The sequence below is a fragment of the Haliotis cracherodii genome, unplaced genomic scaffold (assembly GCF_022045235.1).
Source record: "Haliotis cracherodii isolate W230 unplaced genomic scaffold, xgHalCrac1.p SCAF_6, whole genome shotgun sequence".
Taxonomy (NCBI): Eukaryota; Metazoa; Mollusca; class Gastropoda; order Lepetellida; family Haliotidae; genus Haliotis; species Haliotis cracherodii.
This window is the reverse complement of record NW_027266319.1, coordinates 33,704,902-33,717,151: the sequence shown is the minus strand read 5'-3', so window position 1 is coordinate 33,717,151 and position 12,250 is coordinate 33,704,902. Positions and strand designations below refer to the sequence as shown.

Below are 12,250 nucleotides of genomic sequence, written 5' to 3'. Positions count from 1 at the left end.
TTAAAATGAGTGAGTGAGTGAGGATGGTTTTACGCCGCATTTAGCAATATTCCAGCAATATCACAGAGGGAAATGGGCTTCACACATTGTACCCATGTCGGGAATCGAATCGGCGTGACGAGCTAACGCTTTAACCACTAGGCTACCCGACCGCCCCTTAAAATGTATGAGTGTGTCCAGGGATTTGTTGGGTTGTCCTCAGAGATCGTTTCCCGACCCTAAATTTACACACATCTTGGTAAGTGTTCCCAAATTGGAATATAAGACACTGGGTAAACATTTAACAGTTCTCTAAAACACAACCTGATTCAAATGACAGAGTATGTGAATGAAAGCATTTTGCGACTACCTCGACCGGCCAGACCAGTTGATTGAAGAACCATAACCATCAGTCACACATTGAAATCACCTGTTCCTATTTCATGTCTCGCGGTTACGAGTTTTTGTGGCTTGTTGGTTAACGCCGTACTCAGCAATATTCCAGCTATATGACGGCGGCCTGTAAATAATCGAGTCTGTACCTGATATCACGAGCATCGATCCACGCATATGGGATTCAATGACATGCATCAACCAAGTCAGCGAACCTGACCATCTGATTCTGTTAGTCGCCTTTTACGACAAACATAGTCGCCTTTTACGACAAACATAGTCGCTTTTTACGACAAACATAGTCGCCTTTTACGGCAAGCATGGATTGCTGAAGACCTTTTCTACCCCGGATCTTCACGGTTAAGAGTTCGATCTCTACGCCGAAGGTCCGAGTTCGATTCCCTGCATGAGACCGATGTTTGAAGCAATGCTTATTACTGGAATATTGCTAAAAATGACATTGAACTTGACTAAAATCGACATAAGATCATAATAAATCGCACATTTTAATCGCCCCTTACGACACGAATCGGGACTAGAATGTATTGTGGCCTAAGACCCACCGTGGGTCATTATGTAAGATTTTATAATGAATATGATAATTTGGGTAGGGCGTAGTTGAAAGAGGATAGACACATAATGTAAACTTATAACGATTTATTTGGCTGTTTGTTCATGAATAACAATAATGAGCAATCAAATACTGACACTATTAAGCATATTAAATGCCTGAAGCGTCTGTAAAATCCATGTTTTGCTCAGATGTGGCGAATGTGAGCACGTTCTGATTTCAGAAGCTTTGAACAATATTTCAGTTATATCACAGTGTGTCAGCTGCTTTATGTGGGAGGAAATCCCGAAGTCATGCAGGTTTTTATAATCTTATGGAGTGAGGGATTGATTTGGGTTTAACGCCGCTTTTAACATTATTCCAGTTATATCACGGCGTGTCAGCTTAATGTGGGAGGAAAGCCCGAAGTGATGCAGGTCTCAGACGTTTACCTCTTCGGTGAAACCAACGAGCACGGTTAGGTGCTGACAAACCCAGACACATAATCAGGGCGAATCTGAGATTCGAACACACAATTTCAGGTTTGCAGGTCTCAGACGTTTACCAGCTCTGTGAAACCCACGAGCACTGGTATGGCGCTGGCAAACCCAGACACATAATCAGGGCGAATCTGAGATTCGAACCTACAATTTCAGGTTTCTGGAACGCAACTCTGCATGATGTACAAATGTAAAATTGTTCACGTCTCTGATGATGTAAAACGTCCTACTACTAAAACCGTTTCAGTGCATCATTAATATATTCAAATATTAATCGTGAAGAATTAATATTTCAAAGCTTCAGTGTAGCTTGAGATCATAGTTTAATATTCACACTCTTAGATACCACAAGACTTCGGGTTAACCAGAGTTTTATAAAGATGAAACAGGGACTCTGCAACTGGATTACTTCATCAACTGTGCGACACGGGCGATATTGAAACGGGCATTCTTCTGACAAATCAAGAGTTTATCTACCAACACGGAGTTGGAGAGCGACGGTCCCGTTTCTAATGTGGCTTCGATGGTTGCTGCACACGCCTCCATTCTTGTCAGGGTTTGCATGAGGCCATTGGGCTGACTTCCTGGCAACATGTTATCCATTGCTATGGCAACATTTTCGATCACGTGATGAAGTTCAAGTTTGACACTGAACGTGCGCCTCAGGAAGTTATCAGCTAGTCTAAATAATGGCTGGTCATCTTGAGAATAATCTCGGATCTGATTTCTTAGTTTCTTGTGGGAGAATACGTCAGCAGCAAGGCGTTTGGATAGGACTCCTGTACGGGAGTGATGTTTGAACATGTTGCATGTTAGTCGTTGTTGACGGTGCTTCAATGCAGTGCTGTAGAAACGCGTTCTTTTGAACCCCGTGGGGTAATATACATACTCCTCAACTAAAATATTTTTCTGCGCTTCAACAACGCACTCGTGACGTTCGTAGGGCTTTGTGGCCTTCGAACAAATCCAGCAAAACGTAGAACCACAAGGACAGGACATGTTTGGACATCCAGATATCTTCTCGATGAAACGCTTGCACTTTGGGCAGCTCTTACCACTCACAGCAACAGCATCAGGAAGGGGATCAAGGAAGGCATCCTTGGCAAGGGTGACATAGTCCTTCAGAGCAATCACCTTCTCCCGGAACTGCTTGGCCTGGGCACATGTAGCAGGCCAGTGGGCGTTCTTCATGCAGGCAAAGCAGAGATCTGTGCCACAGGAACACACTACGGGAATACTTCTGTTTCTGATAGGAAGTCCTTCTGCCAGAATGGCCCGTCCACACTGAGGTTTGGGACACCACTTTGCCTGAGCGGAGCAGTTGATCTTCTCACTCGTCTGCCTCTCGATGTGTTTCTTGATGTCCCCGATGTGAAGGAAGGAAAGAAGAGTGGGGAAGTCTGCCTCTACACTGCAGCCATACTCAGGGCACGTCAAGGCACAAGGTCCAGATCGCAGTTTGCTGACCAAATGTTGCCTCCAACAACTATCACAGAACCAGTGACCACAGGCGTCAAGACTAGTTGCGGGGGAACGTGTGTCAGTACTTTCAGTGGAAACCTTTATGTCATCATAGCAGATACCGCAGACGTCGGGAGGACAGTCAATTTCTGCAGCTTCTCTGTAGGTTCCCTGTAGACTGTAGACGTTGTCAGAGAACTCGTGCGGGTGGATACAGTTCATGTTCCACCTCCTCCCCTCATTTACAAGCTGAAATGTCATGAATGGAGTTTCCCAAGCGTTAAAGGCGTCACGCTTCACGAAAGCATCACTTGGGAGAGTATCGACGTAAGACAGGCACCTGTCCTCAAGCTGTGCCAGTGTGTAGGTCTCCATATCCATAATCGTCTCGAGTTTCATAGAGTTCATGTGAGAAGCAATGTTCAAGGCAACGTGGTAGACACTCAGAGTGGCATCATCCCTACAGACTTCAACCTCTGTAAATGAAAGGTAACCATGGAGATCCAACGATGATGACGTCACGTCCCTGAAGAATGTCGACGTTCTAACATGATCTCTAAGTTTGTCAGTCATGTCAATACTAAACTTGCGAGGTTCACACTTTGCCTCCATATAACGCCGACCATACACAGTTTGCAGGTTATCAAAAGCAGCCTCATTTGAATCAACTTTTACAGCTACAGGAATGACAATTGTTGGGTCTTTGAGGCTGACTGAAGGGGAATTCTCACCCTGAGAAAATGTTTCATCCCCTGCTGTCTCTGAGCGAGCAGACGACACATCTTTATCAACAAACACAATGCGACGTATCTTACACTCACTGTCGTCGTCTTCGTGGCTCGGTCGCCGAGTGCGAGACTTCCTCTTTGTTTTCCTTTCAGGTTTTATAAAGTCCCTCAATGTAAAATGTCCGCTTGAAATCACGTCTCCAGTATCGGAGTCGTCTGCACTCAGAAAATCAAAGTCCTCGCTCCTGTCATCTAACATCTCGTTCACATCTCGTGAAGTTAGACGAGATCGTCGCTTGTTTTTCTTCCCTCCATTCACAGTGGCGCTGGCACTGTCTCTGCCTTCTGGCTTGATGTACTTCGGATTATGAACAATGGAGCTTCTCGGGGAACAGGGGCAGAATATCTCATATCTGACTGTTGATTCATCACTATCGGGTTGAAGTGTTTCATCAGTGTCGGTCACTGTCTTCTTACCTCTCTTCCCTTTAGTTAGGCGCGTTTTGTAATTTGTTGCCGTTTTACCATCAAAATATCGTCCCACTTTCGGAACAAGCCGCTTTATGTGTCCTGTATCTGAGTAGTAAGCAACACAATTAGCTTGTCGCTTCAACTTATGCCTCAAAATTAAATCTGTTTTTGTGGTGTCTTCAGGCGAATCGCCGGACTGGATGTATTTTCTGATGACTTCAGGTAAAACCCACCGTTCTCTTTTGTTGAGCGAGAATTCAACATCGAAATCTGGAATATCGAAGTTTTCAATCAACTTTTGAATTTGGAGTTTTTTCTTCTCTGTTCCTCCGACATATCGCCTCACAATTGAGCTGTGAGTGCGGTACTGTCGGTTGTAAAGTGAGTTGGACGCCCGCAGAGTGTTCCCGGAGTATACTCCGTGTTTTGACGATTTTAGCACCATAACGGCTATTCACAACACGGGCAAGGCCTCAGCCAGTTACTCAACTGAATTATCACTTGATGCGATCTGTTTTATAGTATTCAGGCAGTGTTTTCTTCTCGTGGTGCAATACTCCGAATAGGCTAATTTTATAACCTGTTGTAATCGTTGCGTTTGTGAGTACGACTCGTGGTTTCTGTATTAACTGGTTCTTGGCATTATTTATGTCTGTTATGCTCAAGTACGTAATCTATGCACATATTGTTTTCATATATAATTATTTTCCACATCTATGAAATATTAAATCAAATATGATGGAGACACATGTACGTTAAACAAATAATCCAGCCATTGACAACAGTATCAACACCTGGTAAATATCGCTCAAATACATCCAACCTCGTTTTAAAATAACCGGAAAACCAGTCTATTTCTGTCGTTCTATCTTTATCCATGACAGACGGGAAGTGGTTTTAGAATATCTCTGCGCTTCTTTCGATACGAAGAGACCGCACAGGTAACTCTGTGAACGGCGGTTAACCACTGAAGACCGGTAACTCGTATGGGCATACTGTCCACAGTCCTCGCCTGGGGGAGGAATATTGACCTGCATACCTCCGAAGAGAGCGTATGCTCGCCTTCACAAAGATTTTATGCACGTTCTAACCAAGTGATATGACTGGTTAAATACATGACACGGTCGACATGCTGTGGGTGACTGGTAGAGTGGAATATAGGTCGGCACATGTTTGGCGGGAAAGTGTATACCACTGTACACAAGATCGATAGATTAACACCGATGCCACAGCGTTGTTGAAACATGCTAAATTTGCATGCGCAGGTGCATGATTTTGTTGGTTGGTTGTTTTACGCCGCATTCAGCAATATCCCTGCTATATGACGGAGGTCTGTTTATAATCGGTCTGGACCAGACAATCCAGTGATTGATATCATAAGCATCGATCCACGCAATTGGGATTGATGACATGCATCAACCAAGTCAGTGTGCCTGACCACCCGATACCGTTAGTCGCCTCTTACGACAAGCATAGTCGCGTTTTACGGCAAGCATGGGTTGCTGAAGACTTTTATTCTACCCCGGATCTTCACGGGTCGTGCATGGTTTGGAAAAGGAGTAGTTCACTTTGTGATTCGTCAGTTCGAGTTTAGTCTTCGTGTATCATGTTGAATAAATCATACATGGTCATACGTGAGACATCTGACATGCACACACCACGTTCTGCGCCATTACATATCTCGCAGGGAACTGTTCATATATTTATAAGTAGTTAAGTACCTCGGTGTAGAACCACCTCAGGATTATGGAACCACTCCGGATTATGGAACCAAGATGGCGGCACATCCTCTGTGACGTCACTTCCGGTCACGTGACCTGCGCAGTGCATGATGGGACTCTGCGCGTGCGCCTCCAAGGTGGCATCGCTTCCGTTTCCGGTGGCGTGCGCCTCCAAGAGGGCGTCGCTTCCGTGTCCGGTGGCGTGCGCCTCCAAGAGGGCGTCGCTTCCGTGTCCGGAGTCGCGCGCCTCCAAGAGGGCGTCGCTTCCGTGTCCGGAGGCGCGCGCCTCCAAGAGGGTGGCGCTTCCGTGTCCGGTGGCGCGCGCCTCCAGGGGGTGGCGGTGGTGGAGGGAGGGAGGGAGGGAGGGTGGTGGTGGTGGTGGTGGTGGTGGTGGTGAATTGAGGGAGGGAGGGAGGGAGGGAGGAAAGGAGGAGGAGACGGGTTCATGGTGTGGGTGGGAGGGTCGTCAAAGCAAAGGAGGAAAGTTGTCTTTCGGGAGAGATGGGTGGCCCTGAAAAGGGCCGTTGGAAAACAAACTGGAAACTGGAAACTGGAAACGTCAGGAACACTGGAACACTGGAACACTGGAAAAACTGCAAACGATGGGACACTGGTAAAAAAACAGTGGGGTAGCATGGCCCCATGCGTTAGTCACTTTGTTCAGATGATCTCTCTTCTTCATCCTCTACTTCCATCTCATCCTCGGACTGAAGGTGTCGTCGGCGCTTTGAAGCGTGCTTTCTTGAGAGGCTTCTGGTCCGTTTTCTTTTCTCTACAAGAGGTGTGATGTCCGCCCGGAGTTGTGCGAGGCATTCTTTTAGGTCGAGGACATCGACGTGCACGTCTTCGATGAGATGAACCACTTGTGTCACGGGTGTCACGGGTGCCACGGGTGTCACGGGTGTCGACGTGGACGGTGTTGCTGACGTTTTCTTTCGACTGGGTTCTGGGCAATCTGCAGCGAAATGACCCAGGGCTTGACAGTTGTAACAGTGGTCCAGGCGATGGGAAGTCTTCTTTCGACTGGGTTCTGGGCAATCTGCAGCGAAATGACCCATGGCTTCACAGTTGTAACAGGGACCCAGGTTCCGATTCTCCTGCTTCTCTTGACTGTTCATCTTCGGACAGACATAGTGACGGTGACCTTGAGTGCCACACTCGAGGCATGTCACTTCAGGGCAGTACAGGTAACTGTGACTGTCGGTCTGGCACTTCATACAACTGTATCGAGCTGGCATGATGGGTTTCATAGAATGCAGTGTGTGTGTGTGTGAGTGGCTTCGCTCTTGTTTTGTTTTTTATAGGAGAGTCACTGACACCCACCCTCCTGATTGGTTCCCCAGGCCGCGCCCCCGATTGGTTCGTTTCGGGGCCTGGTCTGCACCTCGGTTTTCCAAAACGGACCGACCCCTGTGTTTCTTTTCCATAGGGAATGGATTTTACCATGGGAGAGAAAGCACAACCCCGGTTCGACCATTCAGAGTCCCGCATGACCCGAGCACGGTCTCTGATTGGTCGACAACCCAGGCTTCGGATTGGTCCGATTTCGATCCGGTTTTTTTTTATCGGGGTGTGCATTTCGATCCTGTTTTGTTTTTCTTCATCCTACAGACCACAGAACACGACTATGGGGTTTTAAAACAAAATTTAATCCCCTCGCTCACATGAACCAACACCACAAAACAAAAAGTCACAGGATGAGGGGGGCGTCCCTGTGACTTTTGTGAACACTGGGGGTATGAACGTCTGTACACTTTGAAAAAAGAAACGTTGTCACTTGGGGTGAACAAGACACTCGACTCTTCTCTTCCGTGCTTCTTGGGACACCAAACGTCTGTATTTTTCGTTCACTTCTCCATCAGGACAAAACACACACAAGTATTCGCAGGGCACTTTGGCGTGCTTCAGATGTTCTTTCCAGGGTTGGTCTGTGGCTTCCCATTGGCGGAGTGCCACACCGCAGCAATAACAGGTCACACAGTCACCTTGTCCTGGATAGAAATAGCCAGCCATGGCCATGTCATACGGGGTCTGGGTCATCTGTTGAGGCCACGTTTTAAAAGATCTCAGACGTTCTTGAAATGAATCATAGTGAGGATGAGAAGGATGACACAGGGTGTAAGAAGGAAAAGGTCCCTCCAGAATGTCACTGAGTCGCCACGTGTCGTCCCTAAAGAGGGAATGTTTTCTCGCTTCTTGTTCTCTCGCCTTTTCAGACACCCACTCGGAATCGGTGACGACATCTCGGGAGGATGACATGGCATTCATAGAACGTCTTTGCTCCATGATGACGGTGACTTCACTGAAAGAAGGTCTGAGGGTTCGCCTGCTTTTATGAAACTCTCCACCCTACTCCCTTCCACGGAAGGTCATGACCTTAGCTTCCACCTCCTCCACCTCCTTCACCTCATCACGTGACGTCATCCTGTGTTTGGGTTGACGGACACACGGCATGATTCGTGACACGATCCATGACATGACATGGTACACGGGGAGGGGGTGTGGGGATCGATGCGTACTGGAATGACCGACACCAGGCAGCTGATCTTTCAAGCATGGCCTTTCTCTTTTATCTATTTTTTATTTTAATTTTACACTTGGGTGTGCACTGACATGACAGATGCACAGACAGACAGACGGACAGACAACGTCAACGACATCTCAACTCAACCTCTACCCTCGGTTCGGCACTCTATTGGAGTTGAGATCAATCAAGACACAAAGAGTCAGTTCAATCAATCACTGTTTAATCATGAAAAAAACCAATCACAACCAGATACAATGGAAATACGAAAAGTCAATGGAGGAGGGAGTGCTTTGCATGTCCCTACAACAACCACAACAACAACAACAATAACGCGACAACGTTTTCCTCTTCCATCTTCAAGCCCATAAGAGGTGGTCCTCCCTCAACCCTGTGAGAGGTCCATCCGTTCAACACGTACAGTCTATGGTCTCCCTGAAACAGACATGACACATCACTTGATCACGGTTGCAGCTTACGTGTTGACAAGTTCTTCGAGTGAAGAGGAGGATCACCATAAGATGTGATCCTCAGCAGATGTGATAGGCATGTCATCATGTGTCATTATGCGGTCATAGGTCAACATACTACAAGTACAGTCTATGAGCTCCAGACCACAGGTATGACACATCACTTGCCCGCTGTTGCAACTGATGTATCTTAACATGTTGTTGTGTCGGCAAATATGACATCCGCGTTGTAGGGGAGTGAGTTGAGCTTCTCCATAAGGATCCAGGTCAACGTCGTTGTCATCAACATCATCATCATCTTCATTATCGTCGCAAACCAGGGGCGTACCTGAGGAGTAGACATGAACATCTTCCGGGGATGTTGGTGACCAAGAAGCCTCAAGCAGGGGGAGCGTGTCCAGATCCATGGAAGGGAGAGTGGCCAGCTTGAGCGCTTCATGATCCTCACGGTCACCCGTCGCCATCGTCACAGCAGGGGCATTCGGTGAATAGGTGGGCTCCCGAGGGGTTTGTTCCCACCACTGTTCTAGCACGCCCTGGACTGAACTGACATCAGGGGTCCTGTCAATCATAGGACAGAGTCCATTTATCATAGGAATAGGTCATGAATATGAATCACATCAAGAATGACTGAGACAAAGAAGAGCAAGGGTACTTACAGCTGTTCTTGAGGAGAGATCTTCAGAGATAATTTCTTCCGTGATCGTCTTTTTGCAGGCGTTGCAGGTTTCAAAAAGGATGTCCCCATCGTTTCGATGTCTGTGGTCGCTGCAGCCGTTGTTGCTGTTGCTGCTGTGGTGGTGGTGGTGGTGGTGGTGGTGGGTGTTGCTGCTGCTGTGGGGACCACAACGACTGTGGGCTTGCTTGTCTTTTTCTTCTGGATCTTCTTTATCGTCTTCTTCGATGTGCCTTTCTCGGGTTCAGTCAGCTTCCTCATCTTTGAACGTATCTGTTCGCACATCAGGTTGTCGCCCTTCGCACGTAACTTGGCGTACGCGTCGTCGGTCTTCATCTTTAAACACAGCAAGTCGTACACTTCACCCCACAGTTCAGCAGTCATGTCACCGTTCCCATCTCCACTGCTTCCTTGGCCACTCATGTCGCTTCGTGTCTTGTCATTCAACCGTTTCGACATGATGTTGTCCGGATGTTCTGTTCGTTGTTGTTTCTTTCCAAGTCTTCACGGAGGTGTGTCAACACTTGATGGTAGTCTCTCCAAACACGTGTTTCTTCCAGATAAAACGCCAACAACCAACACAACGTGAGGAACATCAATCAGAGGGGGGCGATGTGGTTGCTTGGTCCGTTCAGTGAAAAATGATGACCGGAGAGCATCGGGCGTATTAAAAGCCACGGAGGTCCTGCTTTCTGATTGGTCCGTTCCGGTGTCTGGTCTGAGTCTCCATTTTTCCAAACTGGACCGACCCTTGTGTTTCTTTTCCATAGGGTTAGGCTTGTAGCGTGAGAGAGAAAGCACAACCTCGGTTCGACCAATCAGAGCCCACCATGGCTCGAGCACGGTCTCTGATTGGTCGACAACCCAGGCTTCGGATTGGTCCGATTTCGATCCGTTTTTTTTTTCTGTAAGGGGTTCATGTCGATTCAGTTTCGATCCCCTTGTCATGAAAAAAATTATAGAAAGTCGTCTCTGTACCCAAAGGGGAGCGTGTCTACAGGTAGGCCTGTGGTTTCGTCGTAGACGACACGTCGCTTGTCGTACACGGTACGATAGTCTTTTCGGGTGGGGCGGGTCACGAGTGCGTTTTCGTGCCGAGGTCCTTTTCGAATGATCTGATGAGGGTAATCCAAACTGATTTTCTCTTCCTCCTCTTTCCCAGACCGTTGTCCCAGTATCAGTCCTTTCATGGTGTCAAAGTTGAGATGGCGTTGGTTCGGTAATTCAAAGTGAACCCTCGCACTTTGCAGGTCGTGCGCGTTCCATCGGGTCTGGGGTTCATTAACTCATAGCCATAGTTTTTGGGACCTCCTGACACAAACGTCTTGATGGTGTTTCCGTCCAGTTCATCCGTAAACTCACCCAACGAATGACCCAGCTCTGGATTCGCGTCGTGGGGTCGATGAATGTAAATGACGCTGTCCGTGTCAAAGTACAAGACCCTGCGGCCCACCAGGGCAAGGGTCTCGTACAGCTTGAGACGTGCTTGGGCGGTGACCCAAGCAGCGATGGCGACATTGAAATGAGAATGAGGGGTTTGGAATTCTTTCCGCTGGGTATAGGTCACATCCACCATGTGTTCGTTGACAACGGTCACATCCTCGATGGTATTGCGGTCATCCATCCACAAGGCAAAGTACTGTGCAGGATCGTTCATATAGACGTTCTGACTGTAGTCTACCCGTTGCCCAAACTTGCCCCAGAGCGAATTCAGTTGCATCTTGGCAATCGTGCGGCGTCCTGGATTTTTTTCGATGCGGTCCTTGTCCAACCGAATGCCTTCTTTGTCGTAGATCTCCTGGATGTAAGCGTCGTGATCCGTACATCCTTCGGGGTATCCGCTGGCTTCGAGCTTCTCCTTGAAATGTCGATCGATGTAAGTGTCAAAGAGTCCCACTTGCTGGGTGTCGGGGTCATGCTGTGCAAAGGTGTCAAAATGCCAAACGTCGTAGATCTGAAGCACCCGGTAGTCATACTTCTTCACGGCTTCCTGGAGTTCTACGGTGGCGTACGTCCCCACCCATGACCTCTCTTCGTCCGTGTGCTCGCAGGGGGAGTCTGACCGGGTATCGGCACACGTACGGCACAAAGGACAGAGCAGTTTGCCGCCCGATCTGTAAGGCAGTAGCGGATGGTAGAGTCGTTTCGGGGGTAGGACACGGCATTGGATCAGGCCTTTCAGTTCAAACAACGTGTCCACAGGGGGTTGATGGAGAAGGGTCGGGTGTCCCGTGGGAAACGCTCCGGTCTTACAAATGTAGGGATAAAGGGAACAAATATCAATGTACTTGATGGTTTCACCTTCTTGGGCTTCGTAGCATAATCGCGTGGCATTGGTGCGTCCTCCATAGAAGGCGTCGCGAGGGTTGAGCGGCCCGGGGACGTGACGACAGTGGGGTCCCTGCAAGAAAGCACGTAGAGCGGAGTCCTCTCGTTGCATTTTCGTAAATTCGTGCTCCCACAGGGCGACGACCCGTTTCACCTCAGGGTGTTGACTCAAGAGACTCAAGCGGTAGTGGGTGTCGGTGTAACGGGCTCCCAACGACGTGCCCAGGATGGGATGCGGTTCTCCACGTCGGGTCTTGTGACAGGTGTTGCACCCATGCCAGAAACAGCCCAGGAATTCGTAGACGGTGCCTGTCGCTGGATCGTACCCATCCACGCTGTACCGATGTTGGCCCTCTCCACAGGTGAACTCTTTTTCACCGACATTCCTGGCGTGCTGGAGGTGCAGATGGGGGTCCCTTTCCATCAGAGAGTGGAGCCAGTGCATACAG

At 48.3% G+C, this 12,250-nt stretch overlaps 3 protein-coding genes across 4 annotated transcripts; all 3 read right to left on the bottom strand.

Moving 5' to 3' along the window:
* Window positions 1-1,783: 1,783 nt before the first annotated feature.
* LOC139445419 (uncharacterized) lies at window positions 1,784-4,559 on the bottom strand. The gene has a single exon (XM_071226560.1). The coding sequence runs from the start codon at window positions 4,525-4,527 to the stop codon at window positions 1,828-1,830; it is 2,700 nt and encodes an 899-aa protein (XP_071082661.1). The 5' UTR covers window positions 4,528-4,559; the 3' UTR covers window positions 1,784-1,827.
* Window positions 4,560-6,450: 1,891 nt separating this feature from the next.
* On the bottom strand, window positions 6,451-7,053 carry LOC139444590 (uncharacterized). The gene has a single exon (XM_071225489.1). The coding sequence runs from the start codon at window positions 7,051-7,053 to the stop codon at window positions 6,451-6,453; it is 603 nt and encodes a 200-aa protein (XP_071081590.1).
* Window positions 7,054-8,614: 1,561 nt separating this feature from the next.
* On the bottom strand, window positions 8,615-9,963 carry LOC139445847 (uncharacterized). Of its 2 annotated transcripts, XM_071227078.1 has the most exons (3): window positions 9,457-9,963; window positions 9,126-9,358; window positions 8,615-8,762 (listed from the first exon to the last, which is right to left on the bottom strand). In XM_071227078.1, the coding sequence occupies exons 1-3, from the start codon at window positions 9,930-9,932 to the stop codon at window positions 8,752-8,754; spliced, it is 720 nt and encodes a 239-aa protein (XP_071083179.1). In that variant the 5' UTR covers window positions 9,933-9,963; the 3' UTR covers window positions 8,615-8,751. The 2 variants fall into 2 exon arrangements, with proteins under 2 accessions (XP_071083179.1, XP_071083178.1); XM_071227077.1 differs by having other exon boundaries at window positions 8,615-9,358.
* Between the last annotated feature and the right edge of the window lie 2,287 nt (window positions 9,964-12,250).

Excerpts from the sequence above, each read along its gene's own strand:
- LOC139445419 (XM_071226560.1), bottom strand. The coding sequence starts at position 4,527 with ATGGTGCTAAAATCGTCAAAACACGGAGTATACTCCGGGAACACTCTG.
- LOC139444590 (XM_071225489.1), bottom strand. The coding sequence starts at position 7,053 with ATGAAACCCATCATGCCAGCTCGATACAGTTGTATGAAGTGCCAGACC.
- LOC139445847 (XM_071227077.1), bottom strand. The coding sequence starts at position 9,932 with ATGTCGAAACGGTTGAATGACAAGACACGAAGCGACATGAGTGGCCAA. Across the intron at positions 9,359-9,456 it reads ATCTCTCCTCAAGAACAGCT|GACCCCTGATGTCAGTTCAG; the intron begins GTAAGTACCCTT and ends TATGATTGACAG.